The sequence below is a fragment of the Lygodium microphyllum genome, chromosome 25 (genome assembly GCF_053477565.2).
Source record: "Lygodium microphyllum isolate KBCC chromosome 25, Lygodium_microphyllum_v1.1.10, whole genome shotgun sequence".
In the NCBI taxonomy this organism is placed as follows: Eukaryota; Viridiplantae; Streptophyta; class Polypodiopsida; order Schizaeales; family Lygodiaceae; genus Lygodium; species Lygodium microphyllum.
In genome coordinates, this window is record NC_141159.1 from 41,047,877 (window position 1) to 41,075,824 (window position 27,948).

At 43.9% G+C, this 27,948-nt stretch overlaps 1 protein-coding gene across 9 annotated transcripts in view; it reads left to right on the forward strand.

The window, feature by feature from the left end:
- Positions 1-27,594, forward strand: part of LOC148014122 (small RNA degrading nuclease 1-like) — a 105,146-nt gene extending 77,552 nt beyond the window's left edge. Inside the window, exons 7-14 of one of the 9 annotated variants that reach the window (XR_015688710.1) lie at positions 2,827-2,896; positions 2,990-3,090; positions 23,850-23,987; positions 24,079-24,186; positions 24,261-24,362; positions 25,619-25,705; positions 25,905-25,960; positions 27,154-27,577. Coding sequence is in view for 8 of the 9 variants with exons in the window: in XM_087667121.1 (XP_087523247.1) it covers positions 2,827-2,896; positions 2,990-3,090; positions 23,850-23,987; positions 24,079-24,186; positions 24,261-24,362; positions 24,487-24,900 (933 nt within the window). In the remaining variant the exon portion in view is untranslated. The other 8 variants (XM_087667126.1, XM_087667125.1, XM_087667127.1 and 5 more) reach the window with 8 other exon arrangements.
- The last annotated feature ends 354 nt before the right edge of the window (positions 27,595-27,948 follow it).

Below are 27,948 nucleotides of genomic sequence, written 5' to 3' on the forward strand. Positions count from 1 at the left end.
TATTCAACTAGCCTCCTCTCACCTGCATGGGCTAGTTTTGCCAACTTCTAATTCCATTTTCCAGCAATTTTCAGCGAAATTAAATTAATTGTCTGAATATTAATTGTGAAAGATAATTTAAGTATTAAATCTTAGTGAAAAAATAATTTCACCAACCAAGAATTAAATTGGTTAGGCAAATTTGTCACCCAAGTATTCGTGAGCATTTATTAACCCTTGAATTGGCATGAACTAGTTAACTAATGCCTAGTTCCTAATGTCACGAGAGACATTAAAAGCTAATAAAATGATATAAGCCGAAATTTGTCACTAGATACTACCTAGTACCTATCAAGTACAACTTATTACAACTTTTGTCTTTGGTACCAACCGATATCTCAGGGTTTGCACAAAACAAGTAGAGTGTGGCCTCCTCTTCGTTGATCCTCCCCATCCTCTCTTTTGGCGATGATAGCATGTGGGAATGCACAATGGAAGAAGAACACGAACCTAGAGAGAGAATGGAAGAGAGAACTGATATAAATACAGAGAATAGAAGGAGAAATATACATTCATCTGAAATGAAATGCTGAATACACATGTGGACCAATTGATCTCTGAATGCTTCTTGAAGTGTCAGTGAGGTCACCGCATTATGTTGATGGCAGAGAATGCACCGGATGATGGAGAGAGTGCTGAACCTGCAAGCACTGAAGCAAGAATGTCTAGCTGACTGTGGGGAGGGGCTGCAGCAGCCCCTCAAAAACTGGCCAACTGCTGCATATCCATGCCAAAAAACTGACTGACCAGCATTTAATGCTGGTTATGTGGTTAAACTGTGGAAAATGCTGACTGGGTAGCTGCAGTTAATGCAGCAGTGGCCTGCTGGAACCTGATTGCCAGCCGTTCAGTGTGAATGCTCAGGTGGGCAGCATTAAATGTGATGGTCCAACCCTCAGAGACCTGCTCGGGACCCCTTGGGGAACCCGTCTAGGCCCCGGGGCAGCACTAGACCCTTCCTGTAACTTTTGCATTTTGACCCCTCAACACGTTACGGGGCACCCCAACACGTCACGGAACTTGACACGGAACATAACACGACGCGAGATTTGCACAAGGGCCCATCTTGGGGGCTTCAAGTCATATTCATAGATAGAAAGCATTTACAAGCTTGCCGGGGCTCAGTAAGGGACCATGTCACGGTGGGTGGGTGGAGCTATCGGAGCGCTCCCTCACCCCACGGTGTTGGCGTCGTGTCGCAGCGCGTTGATAGCTCCACCCACCCACCGTGACATGGTCCCTTACTGAGCCCCGGCAAGCTTGTAAATGCTTTCTATCTATGAATATGACTTGAAGCCCCCAAGATGGGCCCTTGTGCAAATCTCGCGTCGTGTTATGTTCCGTGTCGCGTTCCGTGACGTGTTGGGGTGCCCCGTAACGTGTTGAGGGGTCAAAATGCAAAAGTTACAGGAAGGGTCTAGTGCTGCCCCGGGGCCTAGACGGGGTCCCGAGCGGGTCTCTAAGGGTTGGACCATCACATTAAATCAAACTGCACTGGCTGGAAATAAAGGACAGCCAGTGCGAACACGGTCCTAAACAGTCTAAAACTGAAATGCATTCTAATACAAGGGCTGGAAACAGTTGCTGCTCTGTCTATGTCAGGCTGTTGGAGCTCACAACTAGGAGATGACAGCATGCAATAAAAACAGGCTTACAGCTTTTGACTCATATTCCACCAAAAGGACATATAAATGGTTCTTTAGAAATCCCATTTGATTGTTCTTCACTTGATGCTGTTGATAAACCTGTATGTTTCTTTTTTAGTGCTGCTGAGCTCAGTGGTAGCATCTCCCGCTTCTAAATTTACTGAATCTGAACATTGGATTCACCAGGACAGTTTGACCTTTAGAGGCTTTTCTTAGTTTTATCTATTGGAATTCCTCCTACCTTTTATCATCGCTAATGCCCTTAGCCGGCTTAAATTGTTTCTTGTTGTTAATACTGTTTCATAGCTGCATCCAAGCATCATGTAAATGATGCTTGCTTGGACATACGCTCTAATAACCTTTTTCTAAAGACATGGAGTGTTGCAGTTGCTAATGTTGCATATTTAAAATATTTTAATTGCTTCTATGGAGCACTGTTCTATGAACATTCTCCTTTCAGAGCACTATTCTAGGAAAGCAACAGCTAGAAAACTTTGTTATTTGCTTTATAAAGATTGGATTACAGGTTTCTTCAATTGTCATGTTGCATTCAGTCCTTTGTACAAGCCAAAAATGCAAATCTCTAAGTCAGGCTCAAGGATGAGGAGGAGAAGAGTGCTATGGAACTAGAATAGGATGCTTTTTGTTGACAGTCATGAACTGCATCTAGCTTTCACATTAGTGGATTTAATCCTGACCCTCTATTGCAATAGAATGCAGCTTTTGAGCTTTGAATCCCGTGTTCAGAGTTTATACTTTGCGAGTGATATATCTGTAAAGATTAACAGTAGAAAGACATTCAGATTTAGTAGTCCAAATTCCGAAGTGAAGGCTAAAACTATATTGAATGCAGTTCTAATCATAATTATAAACAGCAATTGGATTTGTCAACTTGGACACATTACTTAAAACTAATGTTTTTACAGACTTAGAACCTTTTAGTTCAGACTAATGTTGTGGTCTGGCAATTTTAGAGAAGGGACAGTAAGTTAGAATTTAGTGATTGCTGTAAATGTAGTTAATTTCTTCCCATAAAATACCTGAACTTAAGTGGTACTATTTATGGTATCATTTATTCAGACTGACACAATTGTGGCATCGTCTCTTTCTTTTTGCGGGGGTTTTACTTTCTCTTGTATAGGCTGCAGTACTGGCTTTGCTGAGTTGCAACACCATTTTAGTCGGACATTGTCTCTATAATGACTTGAAAGGTACATGCATGAACATATTTACACTTCATCAACATTTTCGCTGGGTTTGTGTGAGCTACCAGCATGATCTTTTTATGAAACTGCTTTTTCCAGCTTTGAAGATTGACCACCTCAGAGTCATTGATACATCACTTATTTTTGCATTCCGCAACCGACCACAGACTTACAGTCCTGGGCTTAATGATCTTTGTAAGGTATAGAGATATTTACTGGTGAGGGATATGATGAAATCCTGACCATGTCTGCTTCAAGTATTATAGCGATTGATATGAAACATATTCATGCAGATAAAAGGTTGATGATTCTTTTTTGTGGTTGTACGCATGCTGAAAAAATTTGAAGTCCATCCCTAACAAAGTATAAGGTGACGAATGGATTCAGTGTCCAGTTTTACAACTTTCTGGAGTTCATGTTTAAGATATTTGCCTTCATGTTTTCGGGGCGAAAAACTGGGTGGAGAGATATAAAAAGTAGTTACATCATCCTGTGTTTTTTTTTTTTTGGTTTTGGTGCCCCAGGGGAGGGGGAGGGGGGTGGTTTGCTGAGTTTCCCCTTAGTCAACTTGAAAATAGCTAGAAGGGTGGATACAAAAAGAGGCCATCTGTATATTGGTAAGCATTCATCGAGTTCTGAGTAGCAGCTTTAAGCATATTCCTTATGATTTATCACTTCGACAGCAGAATTGCTTTCCAGTCCTGGATCTTTTACAACTTTACAAGCAAAGCCAACCAAGCAGCAGTTACTGTTTCTGTTTAAGGGGCAACTTATGAACAGGTGACTTCTGGACTCCTGAGGCTTGAGGCATCTAGGGCACTAGTTTTCACCGATCTTAGAGAGGGAACTTTCTCAGTACTCCAGTCTGCCTCATGGAGGATTAGGAAGAGGAGGCTGGAGAATTCAACAGCAATATGGTTGGTTTAGATGATTGTGAAGAGTTTGGTCCAGCTGTTTCCGGAAAGTTGAAATGCCATGTATACTTGTTTTCGTCAAAGGCACCTTGTATGTTCAAGGACTCACTCAGATAGGAATCATGGCTTGTGGTTGGGTCCATCAAAGTTTCCTCAAGGTGGGTCTACCTTGGAAGCAGACAAAAGATTTCTTATTAGAAAGCCAGGATAAGCACCCACTCAACATCTTCTCTTAAAACAGATAATCTTTCCACTATTGAGTGATAGGGGGTCAATCCTGGTATTGACCTGATTTGGCTTCCAATTGGGGTGGTATTCACTTGATTTCTTCCATCTGCGGCCTGTAACATGGAATTTCTTTTTTATTCCTATGTATTCTCAATCACTTGATTTCTTCCATCTGCAGCCTTTTACATGGAATTTCTTTTTATTCCTGTGTATTAGAAAGCTCCAATTGTCTTCAGGGTCTTAATTTCTTCCATCTGCACCACGCTATAACCTGTATTTAGAAATTAAGAATTTTGTATTTGAAGCTCCAATCCTCTTCAGGGTTTTCACTATGAAGTTGTTAAGATGACTACAAGTGAATATTTCAAAACTTACATCCAGTATTTGGTTGATAATGAGGTAAAATGTTAAAGGTTTTAGCTGTTCTTTCCAGCCATTAATAGAGTGGTTGCAATTATTTCTTTCCATTGATCCTCTTCACACATAAGAGGACACCTCCTTTTCTTACATTTGTTTTGTATTTTCTTTCAGCTTTTTTGTTTTCAAGCTTTTACCATTTCATTCGTTTCCTTTTTAGGTTTGCTCAATTGACCTCAACACTAAGTGGATCTGCAGATTTTGCCAAGAGGAGGTGGAGAGTGAGGAGCACTACATTTGCAGATGCAGAACCTATAGTACAATAGTTTGAGCTAGATAACCCAGGTTATTTGGAGGAGGCACCTCCCTTGCACTAGTCATGGAGTCCCTTGACCAGTGCTGCTTGGGTCAATTCCTAGTTGAGATTCAAACACAGAGAGAGGTGATAGTCCAGAGAGCTGAGGAGATTAGAGTAGCACGCCAATCGTGGATATTGGGTAACAAACATAGATGCTATATCAGAGAGAGATAAGGGAGATCTGTGAGGCAACATGAGCATCACATGACATTGCTGAGGGCTCAAACCAGATTCTATCCCCATACTATTTTATTAGGGATGTATGATATACTTTCTTGAGCTAGAACACGCTTTATAGCTGATTAGCAATTTTAAACAGCCCCAAAACACGCTTAATTAATGAAAAACACAAATTTGGTGTGCGATTCAAGAGAGTTTCAGTGGTCCCCCAAAACCCTAAGTTTTGGGGCAGCCTTCAACATCTATAAATAGACGGGCCGCCCACCATTTAGCCTCATCCTTTTGTGCAGGTTTCTCGCTCTACAGTGTAGATTTCAGCCATTAGTGACCTACCATCTACTATCCAGCCATCACCGATTGCAGCCTATCACTATCTAGCCCTAGGTGACTTGTTTTCAGCCATCACCTTGTTGTTTGGACTTCTCCATTTGCTGCATTATCATAGCACCTCATCAGCCTGCGTTTTTAGCATTTGGTGCTAGGCAATATGCTACTGCCATCTCTCCCACCAAGTGATTGGCCGCAGTACTTGTGTTTTTGTTGTCCAGTTGACCGTCTACATCAGCAAAACATCTCTCCTGTTGTTGTCTCACTTTCTTGACACTCTGCTGATCAGCATTTGGTGTTTCCCGTACCTTGACACTCCGAATGGTAGTCACAACACTTGGGATCCGTCTTCGGTGGACGTCACTTTCCAACATTGCATTGCTCTACCCTTGGGCATTCTGTACATTCATTTACAACATTCATTCACTCTAGAGTTTCTTCTCTCTGCGTTTGTCTCTGTGTTTGAGTTTTTAGTTTTTGCATTTTGTGTTTTGCGTTTAGTGTTTGAGTTTTGCTTGTCTTTGTCTAAGTCTTTGCATTTCAGTCTTGGTCATACATGTTGTGTTTTCTCAGTGCAAACCCTAGCATATCTTCACATGGCATCAAAGTCAATGCTTTTCTAAAGAGCATCCTACGGTGATTATGGAGGCTAGTCTTTGTGTGAGACTCACACACGACTCGATTTTGACTCATAATGTCTCAGCCACCTTCTTCGGATCCTACACCCTATCAAGCTTCCATCATTGGCGGTCAATCATCTTTGCCAGAGCCTTATAGGCCACTGACAATAAGGTGATCGGTCTCCACTAGGATAGCTCCAACCGGTCTCCCCCTTTGGGGAGAAGACTGATAAGGCCTGCCGAGAGCCTCCCTGGCATCTGTCCTGAGGTGAAGATCTCCTGGAAAGCCCTCAGTAGGGGATCCTTCACCACCTCCCAGTAGGTAGTGAAGAAAGCCTTAGAGAGGCCATCCTCCCCCGGGCATTTTTGCCCATCCCGTGTATGGAAAGCCTCCTCTAGTTTCTTCTCTGTGAAGGGGGCTAGGAGGGCATGTCCTATCTCCTCTGTGACAAGGGACGGGGTGTGATCCCATACTTGCTGTCTGCATCTCTGTCTTCTAATTGAAGCTGTCTCCTGCTGGAAGAGGCGCATGTAATAGTCAGTGGCAATCTCCATCACCTCATCAGGGCTAGAACGGGTCCTCCCATACTGATCCCTAAGGCTGCATATCTGCTCTCCTGCGATGCGGGGCTGGTGCACCTGGAAGAACTCCCTACACATCGTGTCCCCCTTCCGCACCCAAAAGGCTGCTGAAGTGCGGAAAGAGAACTCCGAGCGCCTCTCCTCTAGGCCAACAATGGCTTGCACGTGCATGCACCTCCTGTGCATGGAGGGTGGGGTCCCCTGGTGCCTCTTGCAATAATCTCTGCGTAGCTGCTAGGTCCCGCAGGAGTGCTCTCTCCTCCTCCCAACACTGCTGCCTGGCCTGTAGGGCTGCCTCTTGGCAAATTCTGCTTGACTCGGCTAGGATCTCTGCAACCTCCTCTGCTATCCTGTCCCTCTTAACCCACTCTCTAGTCCAAATCTGCTCTATCTGTCTCGACGCCTCTACCCTCCTATAGATCGAGTTAGGGCTCCGGCAGGATTGTGTATCTAGGGCGGATGCTGGGGGATCAAGTGCTAGGAGAACCGGGCAGTGATCGGATAATGTGGTGCCTGCCAACTACTCAATCTGGCCTTCACGAGAACCTCCCCACTCTCCCACATAAAACCTGTCCAACCGCTCCAACAAGGCTCCACCTAGCCGCCTTTCTCCCCAAGAAAAGTCCAACAACCTCTCCCTTCTGTGGAAGGCAGGGTCTTTCCAGGCATCCCGTGCTCCGACTGCAAGCAAAAAGACCTCCCATGCCTCCTGCTCCTCCCCAGCCATGCCCTGGTAGTTTCTTCCTCTGTCCTGTTGGTCCTCCAAAGCCTCCAGGTTGTTGAAATCTCCTCCAACAATCCAGGAGTCCACCTCTGGGAGTCCAGTTGCAATCTCCATCCAGAACCTGCTGCGTGTCCTAACCTCCATAGGGGCATAGATATTGAGGACTCCAATACACGAGTCCCCAATATCCAATTTGATCCATAGAACCCTTCCTGCCACTATCGTCCTGTGGTCTCGTACTCAAGTGCTGAGACTCGGGCCAATAGAGGTGCATACGCCTCCGCTCCTGTCGTGGGCACCTATGGCTTGCTCCCAGTAAGTATGCGAGCTGCCCGGAAGTACCTTCCCAACCTGCTGAGCCTAGGCGAGGGTGAGCTTGTGCTCCTGCAGAAGCAAGATGTCTATCCGTTCGGCAAGGGCAGGCTGCAACTCCTGCCGGACAATCAGCTTCCTCGAGCCACGTGCCCCACTGTAGTGGAGACTGTTCACATTCCAGGATGCAAGATGTAAGCTCATGGAGAAACCTGTGACTGACCGAACAGGCATCTGTTCGGTGTGGATGCTGCAGATGAGGAAGAGAGACTATGAGACATGCAAGTGCGTTTTGCCGCCAGTCCGGATGGTGAGCTCCAGTCCCCCATGGTGGCCCTCGGTCGGACCATAGGGGTGATAGATGCTCCAGGTGGTACTATCAATGCATCTATCAGCCATGCTGAAAAACGTGACTCTGCACATTGGTAGAAGCGGACCGCCTGTTCTGGGGGCCACTCGATCACGTCCCTCGGTGCTTTCCACTATGGAGGGGGCTCGAAAGATAATGCTCAAATGCGGGATGTCGGCGCCAGCCCATCAGTTAATGGCCATCATGCAACCTGGCCACTGTTGTGCGAACAGTGCTAATCCTTCATCTCACATCCACTGGGAGATGTGATCCACCACCTGACTCTTCAACTCCTCCTCAATTTGTATTGTCATCCACTCCTCTGAGTAAGATGATTGAAGAAAAAAGGCGTAGTTTGGTCCATCCGATGGTGCTAGTAGGTGGACCTTGCCCCTCCTTGACTTATGAACCACGAAGATCCCCACCTCTAGAGGTAATGGAAACACTTCGTGCTCTCTGCAACTCACAGGTAGGACCATGGGCCATTGCGAAAAAACTCTTGTGGCAGCAATTGTGCCTGTCTCGGGAAAGTATGGCGGGTGACAGGGGCACATGAGCTGGTGGCTGTGTGGACGGGGGGGGGGACTGCTGGTGTGCAGAGGAGGTAGGTGTGTGTAGCTCATCACCTCCTGTGGGAGGAGGGGGGGTGGGTCTGGGGGGGCTCACCTAACCTGGGTGCGGATTAGGGGGGGTGATGGCGGTGAAGAGGATCGAGATATGGTGGGATGGCTGGAGAAGCATGGCGGGCGTGGGGGCGGGGGGGGGGGGAGGGAGGGGGGGGGGTGGTGGCCCTGGCAGGGGGGGTTGTGGGCCAAGGTCAGTGGAGGGAGGGGGGGTGGGTGAGGAGCCTGTGGGAACTCAGGCGAGGCAATTTGTGGCGCATGTGGAAAAAGTGGGGGAGTGCAGTTGTGTCGGGTGGGGCAGACAGGGGAGGAGGCTGTGGAGTGCTTTGCCGAGAGGGGGCCGCTCATCCGCCATCACCCTGTTGACGAGGCTGTGCCTGAGGGGTTGGTTGCGCCCCCCCTTGCCGTCTCCCTCTCTGTCGCCTCTGGACCCGTGTGAAACCGTCAGCGTCCACCTGCGGACCTGTGGGCGGAGCCGCCTTGGCTCCGAAACGTATACAAACTGTTGCCTGATGCCCAAAGTCGTGGCAACGCAGGCATTGCCCTAGTTGCCCAATCACAATGACTTGCTGCCTAAAGGAGTGCCTGCTTGCCTCAATCTCTAGGAACTGTAGGATATTCTTGACCTCCTTCACTGCCACCCATACCTTTGGGACCCTGCAGCTGTCACTGCATCCGTGAAGGACGCGGGAAGGACAGTGCCGAAGAGCCTCCCAAAGTCTTCCACTAATTGGCGGTACTCAATCGCAAGGCCGGGGAAAAGAAGGGTGACCGGGTGCCGAAAAAACCTATTGTGGAGTGCAAACGTCTCCACAGTAAAGCCATTGTACCAAGGGACCATTTATATGACCCCCTTCGTGGATGCATATGGTGAACTGGCGAGTAGCTTGCGAGCTGCGTCTGCTGAACTGAGGCGGACCATGAAGATCCCTTGGCCCAATAGAACTGGGGGGGGCCAGGGCAGACGCAGGCAGTGCGCAGGGAGCTGTCGATGGGCCCTGGCGGGAAGGGGGAGAGATGGGCGCTGGTGGTTGTTGATGGCGAGGGGGGGAGTTGATGGTGCTGGTGGCTGGTGACAATGGCGCTGGCGAGGGAGATCGTCGATAGCGCTGAGAAGGCATTATGATCTCAAGAAGGAGGTAGATACACCTTCACCTTTACCATCTTCTTCTTGTTTTTGTCATCATACAAATAAAGAGTTAAAGGAGTACTCGTGCATCACGTATAGTCCAGATTACACTTTTCCAACGAGTGCTACTACTCCGTCTAGACTGATTGGTGACTGGCCATCTCTTTGATCTTGGAGGAACCATGACATTCGGTGTGTCTCGCGATTCATCTTCTTTATCTTAGCCAGGCTTTATGTCAGGTTCATATAACCCTTTCGAGTCGTATAAGCCAAAACCCTCTCTTGTTTCTCCTTTTGGTGTACAGGAGCCAGATGGTTTTCATTATGTTAACTTTCATAGAGGAGGCTCTTGAAGCAGATACCCTTCATCAAGTATGTCTCTACCATCTGTTTCATTTGAGCAAGTAAACCACATTTCTTAACTTCCTCCTATTTCACCACTATTTTCTCTACATTCTGATTTACTCACATCTTCATTCCAAAATCTTGGATTACATTCTACTTTGGTTCAAAGCATTGTTGGGGGTAAAGGCGCCTCCGTCTAGCCGACCGTGTATTACTACACTGACAGTACCTGCCACTGCACACTGCAAGTGACGAGTGCCCATCACAGTCACTTATTCTTTATTCTTTTAGTGACAATTTGAATAAAGGAAGGCCCGGCCACACATTGTGGTTGTTGGAGTTCCCACTTTTAAGTCTCTCTCTCTCTCTTAGCTCTTGCTCTCCATCCACCATAGCTCTCAACGCCAAGCTTCTTCCTCGTGGGTTCCGCTTCTCTTTCAACTGGTATTAGAGCAAAGGCATTGGAGCTTGCTCGGTATTCTCTTCAGCCTGGATTTGAAGAGCTTCAATGGCAGCCATGGCACCTTCATTTGCATGTATGTTTTGATCTCCCGCCTCCTCCTCGAGCTTCCAGACCTTCATCGCTTCTTCCCGAGCTGCATTGGAGCCCCCTCGACATTGCCAAGTGCCCTCAAGGCCTGTTGAAGACCCCCTAGCCCCCAGGAACAGACATCACATTTTTCGGCACATTTTTAGGGGGTTGGGCTGACCTGCTCCTGGCATTTCCTTGCTTCTCCTCGGCTTCCCGGCACTCTTGGCAACCTTCCGGAGCATTGCTTGATTCCCTGGCATTAGTGCTTGACTCCCGGTGATCGATTCGAGTGCTTACAATTCAGCCCTTTGCTGTATACACAGTCCCAGGACTGTCAAAACAGGGCAGCACTTGACATTTACTGTTTAATGCTTCTTGGCATTGTCCGTTTGATGCCTATTGATGCCCGGTGATGCCCAAATGTTATGGGATGCTATGTCTATGCTTTGGCATTGATTTGGAGCAAATTTGTTGGGGATAAAGGCGCCTCCGCTTAGCCACCCGTGTATTACTACACTGACAGTACCTGCCACTACACATTGCAGGTGGCGAGCGCCCGTCATAGTCACTTATTCTTTATTCTTTTAGTGACAGTTTGAATAAAGGAAGGCCCAGCCACACATTGTGGTTGTTGGAGTTCCCACTTTTGAGTCTCTCTCTCTCTTAGCTCTTGCTCTCCATCCGCCATAGCTCTCACCGCCAAGCTTCTTCCTCTTGGGTTCCACTTCCCTTTCAAGCACACCAGGGGTCGAATCTTCCACCTCCACTCCTAACAGTTTCTCTTTCTTCCTCCCATCATCTACCTACCCTCCATTCACTTCACCTCTTGGTGCATTGTGAAGCGGAATGCCATCCTTTTACACTGTACCTTCTACCTACCCCCACTTTATCCCATCCTTTTACTCTAGGGCGGCTATGATGGGCATTTCCCTCACTACCCCCAGACACTCACAAACCCCCACACAAGCTTTTAGACGTAGGGATATCCACTTGCCTATCCACCCTACTTCCATTACACATCTCTATCTCCTAGCACTACCACTCTTGTTGCCATGGCCGTGAATATCTTCACGGATAAGACTCATTTTAATGGGTCGAATTTCACTACTTGGTCAAACTTCATGCAACAAGTGCTCAAATCTTAGGGACTTTGGGACCTCGTTGTTAGTACCGAGTCTATGCAGGACCCTCAATTAGCTCACCCTGATCACATTCGTCTCAATGGAGAGCTTGCAATGTCATAGCCAATGTTGAGTTAATGCAGGTGTTTGGTGTTTCCTACACTTCAACACTCTGACTGGTAGGTCACAGCATTTGGGATCCGTCTCCAATGGACTTCGCTCTCCAACATTGCATTGCTCTGCCCTTGGGCATTTTGTACACTCTTACGTTCATTTATAGCATTCATTCACTTCAAAGTTTCTTCTCTCCGCTTTACAATTGATTAGCAATTTTAAATAGTCCCAAAACACGCTTAATTAATGAAAAACAAAAATTTGGTACGTGGTTTGAGAGAGTTTTAGTGGTCCCCCAAAACCCTAAGTTTTGGGGCACCCTTCAACATCTATAAATTGACGGGTCACCCACCATTCAGCCTCATTCTTTTGTGCAGGTTTCTCACTCTACCATACAGATTTCAGCCATCAACAATGACCTACCATCCACTATCCAACCATCACCGATTGCAGCCCATCACTATACTGCTCTAGGCGGCTTGTTTTCAGCCATCGCCTTGCTTTTTGGTGGTCTCCATTTGTTGCATCATCATAGCATCTAATTAACCTACGTTTTCAAAATTGGGTGCCAAGCGGTATGTCGCTACTATTCCTTGCACTAGCCGACTGCTGCAGTACCTATGTTTTTGCTATCTAGTAGGCGGTCCACATCAACAAACACCTCTCCTATTGTCGCCTTTGTTCCTCGATACTTTGGTGATCAATGTTTGGTGTTTCCTGCACTTCGACACCTCGACTGGTGGTCACAACACTCAGGATCTGTCTGTGGTGGACGTCACTCTCCGACACTGCATTGCTCTGCCCTTGGGCATTTTGTATACTTTTACATTCATGTACAACATTCATTCACTTCATAGTTTCTTCTCTTTGTGTTTATCTCTGTTTTAGAGTTTTTGCGTTTTGCGCTTTGCATTTAGGGTTTGAGTTTTGCTTGTCTTTGTCTGAGTCTTTGTGTTTTAGTCTTGGTCATACATGTTGTGTTTCCTCAGTGGAAACCCTAGCATATCTTCACATACCCTACCCATCCATCTTGATTGGGTGGAATTGGTATACGGATATCACTTAGCCACACAGCTAGACATATATACTGCATCCTCTTGTTGTATCTCAACATAGGCACTATTTTGTCTTGTACGTTACTTTAGGTTCCTTTCATAGTTTATCTCATTGATCATCTTTTAGTACACAATAGTTTGATGTCTAGTGACGATCAGTTTTGTATATGGTTTTGTCTCATGCGCCAATTTTGGCCTCAGAAGAAGACGTTAATATATCTGTATTTATATCTCTCTCTCTCTCTCTCTCTCTAGATGCTTTCTTAAATTTCTAATGTTTTGAAAACTCTCAAATGACTGTTGAAATGTATTGAAATTGGCCTTCGTGAACCTAAAGGATATTGGAACCTAATTGTAGACACATTAATTGTAGCAAAACAATAAATTTCAGCAACTTAAAAATACTCTTAGTTGGAGCTAGAATGCTCTTTCTCGATACAATGAATGTGTTGGCCCCAAGCTTGGTGCCCCTTTTGGTGTAAATTTGGATTACACAAAAATTTTCCAAATTGGGATACAACTTGCTGAAATTTCAGCGGTTTCTTATGATAAAATTGATCTACCAATGCTCAATGACCTTGGCATTGTCATAATTGGAATCAAATCTTCCAAGTAACTCTCTCCTCCAACAGGTAGGGGAAGGAAATGCCACATATCCTCTTTGATCTACATAGCATCCTAGCTTCTGCAGCACTGCATTGTGGCATAGCAACATGTAACGGGGAATGGGAACGGAGACGGGGACAGGGTCGCGGATGGGGGACGGCTAAAAGCAAGGAACGGGGACAAGGGATGGGATGCGGGAGGGAATGGCATACATAAATAGCATTTGAAAATGTATGCATGTGATTTGGTGAATGGATGTGTGGGCATAGTAATAGGGGATGCCCATTTTGTAGCTTCTAGTCCTAGTAACATCCCCATGTTAGAGCCCCCTCTCATGGTAACAAGGGATGGCAATTTATTATTCTTGTCCCTGTGGGCCCGTCCCTATTCCCAAAACTGGTCCCATGTTACTGTGTGTGTTGGTGAATATATACTATCAAAGAACATACAAAAAAACCACCCCCTAAAAGACACCCACTCCCAAAAAAAAAACTGTCAAAAACGTCCCCTAACAAGGGACGTGACAAGGGACGGGGTAGGGAACGGCCGGGATGGGGGGGGGACGGCTGTTGGGACAGGACAAATGACGTCCCCATCCCATTTTGGCATCCCCATTCGGGATGGCGTTCCCACGTTTTGGGGCCTCAAGACGGGCATTCCCTGTTACTATGCATTGTGGTCATCCATGAGGACCACATGAACCAAATATGCAAGTTGGTTCAACTAGGGATTTCTATTGTCCATGGCCGCTGGTGACTTGTAGGCCATATGTATTGTTGTTGCAAAACGATGGTTGGGCTTATGCATCCATGCCTATCTCCTCTTTGCTATCTCTAGAACATGTATAAGCTGTGTCTCTGTGATCAGTGTGCAAGCATATGCCTCTACTAATGTTGCTGTAAAGAAGTAAACGAGAAGGCCTATGGTGGACCCCTCATAATTGCTCATATGCAATCCTCTATGAAAGGGAGTCACTACAATGATAATAGTATGGACTTTCTACCAAAACTGCTCATTGGGGCACAGGTGCTGAGGAGCACCTTTTGTAGGTGAGAGAAGAGTATGGGAGAAAAGAGGGATCCAAGAAGGATCAAACAATCAAAGAGGGTCGGAGGAGGTGGAGGTAGAAGTATAGAGCTGGAAAAGGGGATGGGCTGTAGAATCCAAGGCTTTTCCATCCCCTCAAGTGCCACATAGAATAACATGAATTTAGAAACGTGCACCTAGAATGCGTTCTCACCATGCAAGAATGCATTAGATGCAACGAACAAAAGTGTCCCATTATTTTGTACGAATCTGTATGAATATGTACGGAAGGAACAAGTCTGTACGTCGTACACGGATAACTATGCTAATTACAGTGCTCCTACTCAAGACAATGACACTTGTGGGCCTTGAGCTTGGTGTGTCTTTTGGTTACACAGTTTCTCTATATTCAAATACAATTGCGAAGATTTTTATGGCTTTACACAATAAAATGATCTCCCAACATAAGTGCATTTTTAGACTTCAGTCCATTAAAAGCTAAAAATGACACCGAGGATTTACATGGGTTGAATCTTTGAAGTTAAAAGTATTTATGTGCTTTAAGCAGTTTTTATGTAGTGCTAAAAATGAGATTAATCACGAAGGGTTAAGGAACTTGACGGGGTCTTAGTTTTTTAACAGTCCTATCGTCAGTATTTAGTAAAGTTTCAAAACTATGTGCCAATTGATGCAACACATATAAAGGATGACTTGCGCATGGGGCTCCTAATGAGCTCGAGACTCGCCTTACACTTGGTCCCATGGGCTGCGAAGGGAGTGGATGATGGAGGTCTAGAGCTCTGCCAAAGTCGCCTGTACAAAACCTCCAAAAACCTCCTGACACCGCGCTGTCCAAATATGCCATCCGGTGAGACTCCCTATGATCTCCCATACCTCAGAGCGGTCTACTGTGGGCTCCAATACCTAGCGGATGGGTAGGATCTCCAAGCTGGCTACTGCGCATGACCCAACCTCAAAAAGGAAGATCGTGTCCTGCATCCTAGCCTCATACAAAAGGTGATGACACTGGTTGACTACTTGCCAACAAAAAGCTCCTCATGAGATACATCCAAGGCTAGGTGCTATGCGGCGGAGGATGTGGCATGCTCTTCTCCACACTAGTTGCACCGCCTCACACGACCAGAGGCAATGCTTTGGAGTTTCCAGAAGCTGGTATGTGCAGCGTTTACATCCTCCATCCTTCTGCATTTGGGCTAACTGATTCCCTACCACCAGGCCTCCATGTGCCACCAACTATACGAAATACGATACCCTCCTCGGCCTCCAGTTGTCCCATAGGCGGTGCTAGAAAGTCCGTCGGAAAGCATCCATGATGCTATACTCCGCCCAGTACCTGCTACTCGACAACGCCCAGTCCATGTCCTCCTGCATCAGCACGTGTCTGCCAATCTTGGCTGTGTACTCCAGGAACCTTGATGGCTTCTTGGCGACCCTAGGATCCCACTCCAAAGATGCCACTCTGTAAGCTCCTTCCAAAAAACATAGGGGTCTAGTCACCATGTCTTCCCGTGAAGGCCCATCACCCGAATCCTCCTCCACGAAAGGGTAGCTATCCCCTCATCCTGCTGCCCTCTATCAAGGACCAGACGCCCCCCCTCCTGAATGGTGAAGAAAGTTCCCTGCGGGGTGCTGCCCACTCTGCCTGCCACATGTAGGGGGGTACTTGTCAGTGAAAACTTAGAGGCCCATATCTCCCCGAGCTCTACTGGCTCTTGTATTGAGGGGCCAAGCCACTCTTGAGGTATTGTTGCGTCAATCTCCCTGCTCCTCAACTTGACTCCTCTTTGGCAATCTGATGTCTGCTGCAACACCTCTTCGTCCATCAACCTGTATACCTCCCACATGTAGGGGGTTCCAGATCACTGGTCAATGATCCCAAGCCCTCTCTTTGACTGATGTCAAATGGTGGTCGCCCACGTCACCTTGGCCCGAGAGTCCCTGGAATGGTCCAACCCGGCCCAGAGGAAATTCCACACTAGGCGGCGAAGGTGAGCAGCATAAGACGATAAGTACCAACATGAGGCGATGTACCAAGCCGTCATTAAGAGGACCTGGTCGCAAGGGAGAAGCGAGCCGTATTCCAATAGGTCAACTTCCTCCGAATAGAGTCGAGGATTGGGAGAAATTGTTGGGCAAGGGTGATGTCGAGTCCCACCCGGAACCCTAGGTAGCGGAGGTCTACCCTTTGCACACCCATCTAAATCCCAAGTGGACGTCCCACTCCGTACTGGAGTCCGGGTCTGTAAGGAAACCAGCCAACTTCCGCCAATTGATTTTCGCTCCTGTTGCAATACAAAACACCTCGAGAGCTAGTCTCACCCTCTCCAACATCAACTCATCGTCCTCTATGTCAAGTGTTGTATCATCTACATACTTGAGTCTAACAGCTCTGTCTCCTCTCTCATTGGAAGTCGAAGGCCGCGTAACCCACTCACACATGATCTAAGGAAGGGAGACATCGCCTCCACAAAGAGTAGGAACAGATATGGGGCCAGTGGGTAGCCCTGCCGTACCAATCTCTCTAGCCAAAACTCCTTCCCTCTCCTGCCACCTATGAAAACCCTACTGGTGGCCGATCTATAGAGTGCGGAGACCCCATGGATCCATGCCTGGGGGAAGCCCAACCTCTCCATGGTTCCCTCCAAGTAGTCCTGGTCTACCCTATCATAGGCTTTCTCAAAATCCAGGAGTAGTACTGCCAATCCCTGACCACTGTGTTGGGCCCCCTTTGTCACCTCAAAGAAGGTAAAGACATTGTCTAGGATGCTCCTATCCTGGACAAAGCCTTGGAGATGGGCGTTGATACTGAAGGCCACTCACGATTTGAAGACGGGTGACGTGGCTTGTAGCTGGTGTCTAGGGGTCCAAGCGACCCCGTAATTCGTCTGGGCCATCGCCCAACTTCAAGCGACCCCATAATATGCAACACATGGCCAGTGACATCCTTTCCCTTCAGCCGTAAATTTTTTGCCGCATCCAGCGTGACAGGGCAGCCTAGCTTTCTTGCTCGACAGGAAAGTATGAAAACTCCACCTTATCTTCCACGGCCGGTTTACTGTCACACTGCCTAATAGAAATCAGGCGGAGGAAATGCAGGGAAGTGTCCCATCCTTTGTTTCCAAATTTCTTACAATTTCTTTTCAATTTCAATTCTAGTGTATAGATGGAGGGGAAAGAGAGAGAGGGGGTAACCGAAGGCTCTAGTTCTAGGGACCATCCTATGGTGGATCCCCATGAAACTAAAATACAAGAAGAACACTGGGAAGAATTTTTTGCTACACGAGAATAATTTGATGATTTAACTGCTCGTGTGCAAGCACAGGGGGTTCAAATGGAGTTGCTAACTCAAGCACTCACCGAAATAAAATCCCAATTAGCCTTATTGCTAGAAAGGGATAAAAGTAAGGTAGAGACCTCAGATATTCCATCTTCATCGAAAGATCTAGATGTGACTATGCGAGACCCTAGGGAACCCCACCAAAAATTGAGGGACAATCCAGTGTTAAAAGATATAAAACCCCCTTAGTTTCATGGGGAGGAAAAAGATAGAAACAAAGACACTATCTTTAACTTCCTCCAAAAATGGGAGGATTTACACAAATTAAAGAATACTCCACCATATCTTCAAGTGTTGGAGGCTCGTTTAACCTTGGGGCTAAAGGCATATAAATGGTGGTGAACTCTAAAGGAGGCAAATAAAATACCTAAAACTTGGGCTCAATTTGAATCGGTCTTTTTGAAAGAATTCCTTCCTGAAAGTGAAATGGAAATAAATTGGAAAGATTGAGATTTTGTTAGACAAAAGGGAAGATCCTCAAATTGGAAGGAATAGATGAATTGCAAGAGACGAGGATTTATAAGGGGGCTAATAATGCCTATAAAAGAAAGTGAAAAGGAGTTCACCTAAGACGCTTGAAGAGGCAATTAAATTTGCATTAATCAATGAAGATAATACGCGTCTAGGTGCACTCACTAGTCTCACCAACACAGAGCCCAAGAATAAGGAATTTGAGACCTCAAAATTTGTAGGTAAATCCAAAAGCAAAATGCCATTCCTTAAGGGCAAGAAACAACCCTTTGAAAAGAAACAATATGTACGGCCAAAGCTAAGTCAAGATGACTTTGATAAGGCCAAAAAAGAAAGGCTTTGTTTCAATTGCCTATCTCGTAACCATGCTGCTTGGAATTGCCCTCAAAAGAAAAAGGGGGAAGATAAAGAAAAGGATAAGGACAAGGGCAAGGGAAAAGAGAAACAAATCCATGTAGTGTAGACCCTGGAATTAAAGGGGCATGAAAAGTATAAATCTTTAGAGATCTTGCACAAGGATGTACAACATAGGTATTGTATGTCAACTTCTATGTGGCAAGCTACCTTCGGGCCACATGATTTAGTTAGAGTGCATGGATCGATAGGTGGGAAGAGAGTTAGAGTCATTATTGATGACTCTGTCACCCGCAATTTCATAAGTTATACACTTGTCAAAAAGTTGAAACTTCCCCAACAAAAGAGTGAGCATCAATACATTGTTCGCATGATGCAAGGTTAGGATAACAAAATATGGGATACAATGATATCCAATTTGGAAATCAAGATCCAAGGATATAAAGATAAGCTTGATTTTCAGATTATGAATATGGAAAGAGCCGATATTGCTGTAGGGAGGAAGTGGCTATGGGGATTGGAACCATCCTTAAAGCGTAGTTATCATCATAATACACTGGAATTTGAAAGGGATGGTAAGACTTTTGTGATTTAAGGTGAACATGAAGTATCTGATAACCCTTTGATATGTTCCTTTGAAATTCAAAAGATGATAAAAAAGGAAGCTTGTGAGGTATATATGTTATGGTCCCTTCGTGTGCAGGACACTTTTACTTCTTGTAATATAAAGCAACAATTTTCTTATGTTTGTGAGTTGAATGTAAATAATGAATTAAGTGGTTTGTTAGATGAATTTAAAGATGTGTTTCCATCTGACTTACCTAGTGGCCTTCCACTAGATAGGGGTGATGTAAATCACCCAATTGACATAGATAGGGATATATACCCTGTTTCTAAACCACCTTACTACAGGCTAAGTGAAACACAGCACCAAGAAGGCGAAAGACAAATCAAGGATTACCTTGATAAGGGATTTATACAACCCAGCAATTCACCTTAGGCTTCGCCAATTTTATTGGTGAAGAAAAAAGATGGTTCTATGCGACTTTGTGTTGATTATAGAGCACTTAATAAGATAACGGTGAAGAATAAATTTCCTATACTCAGAATGGAAGATCTTTTTGATCAATTACAAGGGGCAAAATTCTTCACAAAGATTATCTTGAAATCAAGCTATCACCAAGTAAGAATTAAGGCCTAGGATGTTCCTAAGACGGCATTTGGTACTAGATACAGGTATTATGATTTTTTGGTGATGCCTTTTGGTCTCACTAATGCACCAGCTACTTTTATGAATCTGATGAATAGTGTGTTACGGCCTTATCTAGAACACTTTGTAGTAGTCTTCTTGGATGATATCTTGATCATTAGTAAATCAAGAGAAGAACATTTGGAACACTTACGGTTAGTATTCCAATTGTTAAGAACCCATTCCCTTTGTGCGAAGAAAACTAAATGTGAATTCTTCGCACAAGAAGTCAAATATTTGGGGTATATTATCTTGAAAGAGAGAATCAAGATGGATCCAGAAAAAGTAAGGGCAATTATTGAATGGCCATCTCCAAGGAACTTGGAAGAGCTGCAGATCTTCCTAGGTCATTCGAGATTATACCAAGTTAGCTGTTCCAATGACGGACCAACTTAAAGGGAAAGGGAAGAGCTTTAATTGGGGAATTCCCCAATTAAAGCTTCAGTACTATTAATTGTGGATCCCAATAAACCATTCGTGGTTGAAGCTGATGCCAGTGACAGGGTAGTAGGCACGGTCTTATTAGAAGAGGGTCGATCGGTTGCTTTTGAAAGCAAGAAATTAGACCGTGCAAAATGGAATTATTCCGTTTATGAGAGGGAGCTGTATGCAATAGTACATGCAATGAAGAAATGGAGACATTAATTGTACGGTGCCAAAATTTTGATCTTGTCGGATCATGAAAGCATTAAGTGGCTTAATGACCAACCGGATCTACAAGGGCGTAAAGCCAGATGGGCCAAACTCCTTCAAGAGTTCGACTATGAGATAAGGTATAGAAAAGGAAAGTACAATATAGTAGCTGATGCACTCAGCAAAATGCCCATCATAAATTAATTGAGTTTTACTCAGTTCACTTCCGATTTGCTTGAATCCTTAAAAGAGAAATGCCAGGTTGATCCGGCATATTTCAACATATGGGAACCAATAGAAAATGGAGATCCAAATGGAAGGGCCTTCACTGAGGAAGGAACATTTTGAAGATATTCAACAAGGAAATGGAGCATCAGGGGTTGCTCAAATGGGATTCAAGTGGAAGAATTTTACCATTGATAATGATTATTTACTCTACAAGGGTAGGATATGTGTCCCGAAAGATGAAGAAATAAGGCGCCAGATACTCTTTGAGTGTCATGATACTCCTAGTGCGGAACATCCACGAGTTAATAAGACTTATAGTCTTATTAAAAGGCAGTTCTATTGGCCTGGAATGAATAAGGACGTCCTTGACTATGTGGTCAAATGTAATAAATGCCAGGTTAATAAAGTTAAGATTGAAAATGGGAGGACTTCTCCATCCATTAGAGATTTCTTCGGGAAAATGGGAGAGTATCTCCATGGACTTTATTATCGCGTTACCCAGAACACAGAGGGGGCATGACTCCGTGTGGGTGATTGTGGATAGGTTAACCAAAATGGCTAGGTTTATTCCAACCTCAACTGATGTTAAAACACCAGAATTTGCTAGATTATTCATAGAGAACATATACCGATTGTATGGCCTTCCGGCAAATATAGTTTCTAATCGGGATAGAAAATTTGATAGTCAATTTTGGCACCTGTATTTAAGAAGTTGGATGCTAAACTTGGCATGAGTACGGTGGAGCATCCGCAAACTGATGGGCAAACTTAAAAGGGTTAACCAAATCCTTGAAGATATATTGAGAGCATATGTAAGTAAAAGGAAAACTAATTGGGAAGAATATTTACCAATAGCAGAGTTTGCATATAATAGTGCCAAACACTCTTCCACTGGATATTTATGTTAATGTATGGGTTTTAGCCCAGAGCTCCTCATACAGTAGGACTGCATAAGGAAAGGGTTCAGGCAGCAAAGGATTTTTTGGAGAATTTGAATAGTATGTTGAATGTTGCTCAAGAAAATATTAAGAAAGCTCAAGATTGAGCTAGAGCTTATGCAGATCCTCACCGAAGAGATGTCTCCTTTGAGGAAGGGGAATTGGTTTATCTTAAAGTGTCTGGAAAAACTAAAACTATGAAAACGGAACGATGTCCAAAGCTTTCACCCAGGTATTGTAGTCCTTTCACAGTACTTAAGAAGGTGGGATAACAGGCTTATAAGCTCCAACTACCTGTTGGTAGTTAAACACATCCAGTTTTCCATGTAAGCAAGCTAAGAAAGAAGCTAGGTGATATGGATAATCTAGTCTTAAATGATAACATTGAGGAGCTATTAGGTAACCAATCTATTCCACATGAACCGGAAAGAATTTTAAATGTTCGTAACAGACGAACAAGGCATACTATTTATCAAGAATGTCTTGTAAAATAGAGGGATTGTTTAGAAGAAAGCTCAACATGGGAGCGAGTAAGCACTTTAAGAAAAAGGTTTCCCAATTTACAGTTGGACCTTCTAAGTATCGTTTTCAAGGACGAAACCGATTCTTAAGGGGGAGGAAATGTTACATCAATAAATGTAACTTATTGGGAAACAAGCGCGAGAGATGACCGTCCTGGGGCCTTGGGCGCCTGTACAAGGTTAAGGGGAGCTTAGGAAGTAAGTGAGTCATAAAAATAGTATAACTCACCAAGTAATGACGGCTGGCAGAGGAGTCACGGCGTCGATTTCCACTCTAGCATCTTCCTGAGCGTGGTTGGGTGGAGAGAGAGAGATTTCTCGTGCTTCATCAAGAGAATCGACAGAGCTCAGATGGGTGTTTGCACAACGTAATAACTCGCCCTCCTGCTTCCTGCTGTCGAGGCTGTGTCTGAGGAGCTCGCTGTGGCCCCCCTTGTCATCTCCCTCTCTATTGTCTCTGGACCCATGTGAAGCCATTAGTGTCCACCTACGGGCCTGTCGGCGGAGCCACCTTGGCTACAAAACATGTGCAATGTGTTGCCTGATGCCCAAAGTCGTGGCAGCACAAGCACTGCCCTGGTTGCCCAATCACAATGACCTATTGCCTAAAGGAGTGAACTATCATTTAATGATTTATAGTTTTTTTTTAAAATCCAGTTAACTTTTTTTTCATACTAATATCATATTGTACCTTATAAAATCATAAGTTACCTTTTAGTATTGTATTTTATTGTATCGTATCTTTCGTACCTGACAACTGTAATTAGTGTGTGTACAATTATAGTTTACTATCAATTGGGTTCCTGAATGTCGGTTTCATGGTTTTCTCACTAGGACATCACCATCTTCTTTAAGAAGGCGAGCCTGCTGTTGCCTGAAGGTGCAAAAACACACTTTTTAGCTGCTTGTGATTTGATTACAGCAAGGTTTTAGCTTTCTGAAAATCATATCATAACGGTGGCGACATGAGTGAGGAACAAGAACCATATACATAAAGGCACTCTTTGCATGCTTCGAGTCACTAATGCAAGAAAGGATTCAGGACAAGCAACAAATGTGATTGATGAGCATACAGCTCATTGTCATGCAACCCCTCATGTTGAAGATGAAGGGGAAGCAAATGCTATGTTTAGGGCACAATTGGCTAGTGTCGTGAATGCTTTGCAATAGTTGATTCAGAAAGCCACAAATTAAGTTGTATAGCCTGTAGCTGCTAGATTGTGTGTTTTATAAGAGGCTATTATGCAGGTTCCGTAGGAAATAATTCGGGTTTGTTTAGGGATTCTTGCTCTGGTTGGTGTCTGCTCCTAGTTTCGCCACCAATGGTTCAGGTTTTGTTGGAGTTCATGAGGAGCAACAATAACAAAAACGACAACCCCATACATTCCAGAGCAATGTTTTTGGTTCGAAGGACAACACATTTGTACTTTTTATTACACAGTTCTATGTTGCATTGACAGCTATGCTTGGATCTTAGTCCTAATATTTCTGATAGCCATGAAGCTTGTATGGAGAGTTTTCTTTGTGGCACTGTTCATTCTTCTGCTTTATGAAGCTATTGTGTAAAGGTCACACTTTTACACTAAGTTTATTTGGTATATGGTTTGTGGTGACATGAATAACGTTCAGCTAGTGTTTCACTGCCTGGTCGCAGTTATAAAACTCTCCTGTACTTCCCTGACTTTGAGTCTGTTCATCGAACCAGACAGTGCTAGGGTATGAGTTCAGGCGTGAAGGGAAACCTCATAGTTGCCTAGAGGATGCTAGGATACCCATGCAGATCATTCTTCATGCTTTAGAGCATGGATTGCAGAACCCAATAGATATAATTTCAACAAAGAAGGTATTATTTCTTAGCTGTCTTGAGTTGTCCTTAGATGAGCTTTATGAGTTATCTTTCCTCACAGAGTGTTTCTGTATGGTCTCTAAACCAGCTGGATGAAAGCTCTCTCTCAAAACTCTATCTGCATAGCATTCCCAGTGGAGTATCTGTAACTGACTTGCTGAAGATATTTTCTCAAGAATTTGATTGCAGAATCGAGGTAAGATCTGTGCGTACATGAATATGTTTTTATGGATGAAGAAGATTAAATGTATGTGATGGTTTTTCTTACAGCCTATATCGCGCGTCAAAGAACATGGATCGACTTACGCCGTATTCGATTCCAGTGATGAAGCAAATAAAGCATTTGAGCAGCTAGATGGCATTCTGGGACAGGTTTTGTTTTTTTTTCACTCTAATCTCCCCCCTCTTTGAGAAGCTAACGTGGCATCTGCTGCATGAAATTTCATTTTTGTTTTGTTCTTGTGGAGCTTAATGAAGCTTTCTGATGGCAAAGTAGGACTCCTATGGAAGACTTCAAAAGACAGTTACCCTTACATCTGTCACTGATTTAAAGGAGGCATTCATTAGAGTGAGGAAAATGGTGAATGAAATGGATGATTGTGGTGCACAGTTGCCAGATGACGCAGCAGCAGATAATCATATCTCATCTAAGGAAGGGTTCAAAAATACGAGTGAAATGGATGATGATGATGCACAGATGCCAGATGACAGAGCAGCAGGAAATTATGCCTCATCTAAGAAAAAGAGGAAGCACTCTGCCACACATAATTCAGATGTGATAGGTAACACGGATTGCTGTGATCATCTAAAAGAGCTAGAAACACTTAGGCGGCTACTCAAGGAGAAAACTGAAGAGGTTGAGTCTTTGCAAAGGATAATAGTATCTCTAACCTTGAAGGATAGGCGGTAGTTAATTATTCTTGGCATTGAAAGAAATGCAAAGTGCATCTGGCCCTTGTTAGAAAGGTGAAGTACATTTCCCTTGCATCCAGTGTATCTAACATGCCAATTTCTCGCACTCTTAAATGTATTACAGGTACTGGGTACTCCATTCAACACAGTGAACACCATCCTCTTAGTTTGTGAACCATTCATAAAATCAGACATAGCACTTGGGATTGTAGTTGCAATGATGAAGGTTTGCCAGTTTTAACCTGCTTGAGTCATACGATAAGATGATTTTGGATGTTTTGGAAGTCTTGAGGAACTATGCTAAACATGTGATGTAGCAAATTCCCACTTTTGGTTAGAGTTATTGCCAAATGACTTCTTCATAGAATGAACTTAGCCTAAACTATCAAAATCATCCATAATAACCATAGTTGAGCATCGAGAGCCTTTAGTCCCTTCAAAGTACTTGTGTAATACTAAAGAACCTTGTCATGATAATGCACTTGTTTTCTCAATTACCCCATTTGAGCTTTGATATATTCCTGCCACTTTGAACTTGAACTTTGTATTGCCACCACAATAAGAGAACCTAGGGAAGTGGTGCTATGGATTAAGAGATTTGTCCTAGTCATCTTTCTTGATTTTTTCTTTTTTTGCAATGGTTGTAGATATAATGTGCGCACCTTAATGCGTCCTAGATTCTCCTAATGCCCTTCTTTTTTCTTTTGTAAAACAAGTATTGTAGACATGAGTGGGCACCTAATCAATCTAATGAAGAGGTGGTTGATCGTTCTCATGTTAATGGTGTACACAACTTGGTTTAGGTAATCCTTTTTTCTTTAGCATAAACCATGCCACTTTCAAGCAAAGATGATTGCATGCTCCATAAGTTCCAATTTGCTAGATGTCTATAGCCTTTACCCTTGCATTATTCAAAATGAATGCATTGGAAGTGAAGTTTTATTGAAAATTTGTTCATTTGCGCTCCTATTAGTTCCTAATAAGTATTGAAAACAATTGCAGGATACAAAACAAGAGCACACATAGCAATGTTGGTAGGAATTGGGTGGTAAGACAATGTAATGAAAATAAATGTTGCTTTGTGAATAGATGTCATACTATCATGTGTAGGCACATAGATCAACTTGATTTTGCTTGCTAAGAGTTGCACTTGTACATAATGATGATGCACATCAATGTGCTTTTTGTGAGTATGGCAAATCAAAGTCTTTGCGATTGCCAAAGCACTCTTAAGTATTTATATAGATAGTGGTAGGGGATGATAGATCAACATCCAAGTCGGCAACGTGTTAGAGCAACGATACAATCACATTTGAAGTGTGAATGTTGCCTTGCACTTAGCTCCATAAGTTGAAGTGGCCACAACAAAATAGTAAAACTTGCTAGTAGACTCTCTAGCAATATAGTAACTTGCCCAGTTAGAATGACAAAAGCCATGTTGTTGTGGGTATATGTCATGTGGGTAGATAACACAAAATGATGCATGCCCTTTAAGGATCGAAAGATCCTCTTTACACTTCATTCTTTTCTCACTATGCAAAACTTGAGCCATATACCATGCTATAGTCTCCATTTACTTCAGAAAAACACTTAAGGCAGATGCAAAAGTATGGTGTTCACAAAACATTGATATAATGTCAAACAAACACTCTGAAGTTTGAACAAAACCAATTGATTAGAAGCAATGCCAAAATTAGCATAGTACTTAAGGACTAGATTTGGTTAGCAAGAATTGGTAAAGTTATAACTTTATAAGCTTGATGAAGGGCAAAGGCATGGTGTTGGGGCACACTATAGCACCCTTTTGCTGTCAGACTCTTTGGCCTCCTTCCATTTCACCTATCATACCCCATATTCTTTGTCAACTGTTTTATTTGTCAAATTATTTATCCTACACTACCAATGGGTTCTCACCTCAAGTGCATTCCTCCCAAGCATTATCAATCAATAACTTGGGGTTCTTTAGTGCAGCTTAAAAGGATCTAAACCTCTTTGCCCAATGGAACTTCTACGGATGACAAGTTCAAATATCAAAGATATATGACAAAGCATATTACATGCTGTAACTACAAATGTCTATAGTCGATTCACAACCTGTCGAATAGCAAGATCTTGCCTAATCTAGGTGTCCTCCATTGATAACCAGATTGCATGTTCTACCAATCCCATTTTATTGCAAAGAGTATTATTATGCAAAGTTGATTTGGATAAATTGATCTGCTTGTTACACCTGTTGATGTTGTGTCTATAGGTTTACTGCAGCGTTCTGAAGTTCCTTGGAGAAGAACCAATGACTATTGGGTCATTATTGATGCCTTATATTATTAGCGGTTAATATAGTTCTTGCTATCAACTTAATATGCGATAGTTGTCAAAGAATATTTCTTATTATTACAGCATGTATATTGTTGGGCATCTATCCTACCATTGCAGCATGCATTGGTCAAAGGAACTGTATTACATTAGCATTACTCTCTGACTATTGCTTCAAATTTCAGATAGTGGAAGGTCCATCCACACCTGGCAACACTTTGTTGCTTAAAACACTTGTCACAATTGAATGACGTTTCCAATGATGGTCCTGGGACTATTTGAAACATGTTATGCCCCTTTGAAGGCTCCAAAGAATCCAAAAAGAATTCGCCTATCTCTAGCATTAGCTAGAGATCTGCTCTTTCCAAGTAAGACATGTCCAGATTTCTTCCAAAATTATTTAATACATTTTTGGGGCTGTTTCAAAACATGTTGTGCAGAGTCCTAGTACACCTAAATAGTGAAGGAAGTTCACAAGAGAGAGGGGAAGTCGAACACTGAAACTTTATCACGTTGTGTGTTTGACAAGCTAAAGCTCCTACTGTACCACAAGCTTTCAAGCTGCGAGAAAATGCGGCTCCACACCTGGAGAAACGTCCTTCATTTGCATCTGTTTGAAGCAGGTCAAAGCATTCTCAGGAATTCCATGCTCTGTATATCCTGCAATGACTGCATTTCACGAAAGTGTATCCCAAACAAGAGCCTTGTCAAACACTTGGTAAGGATCCTAAAA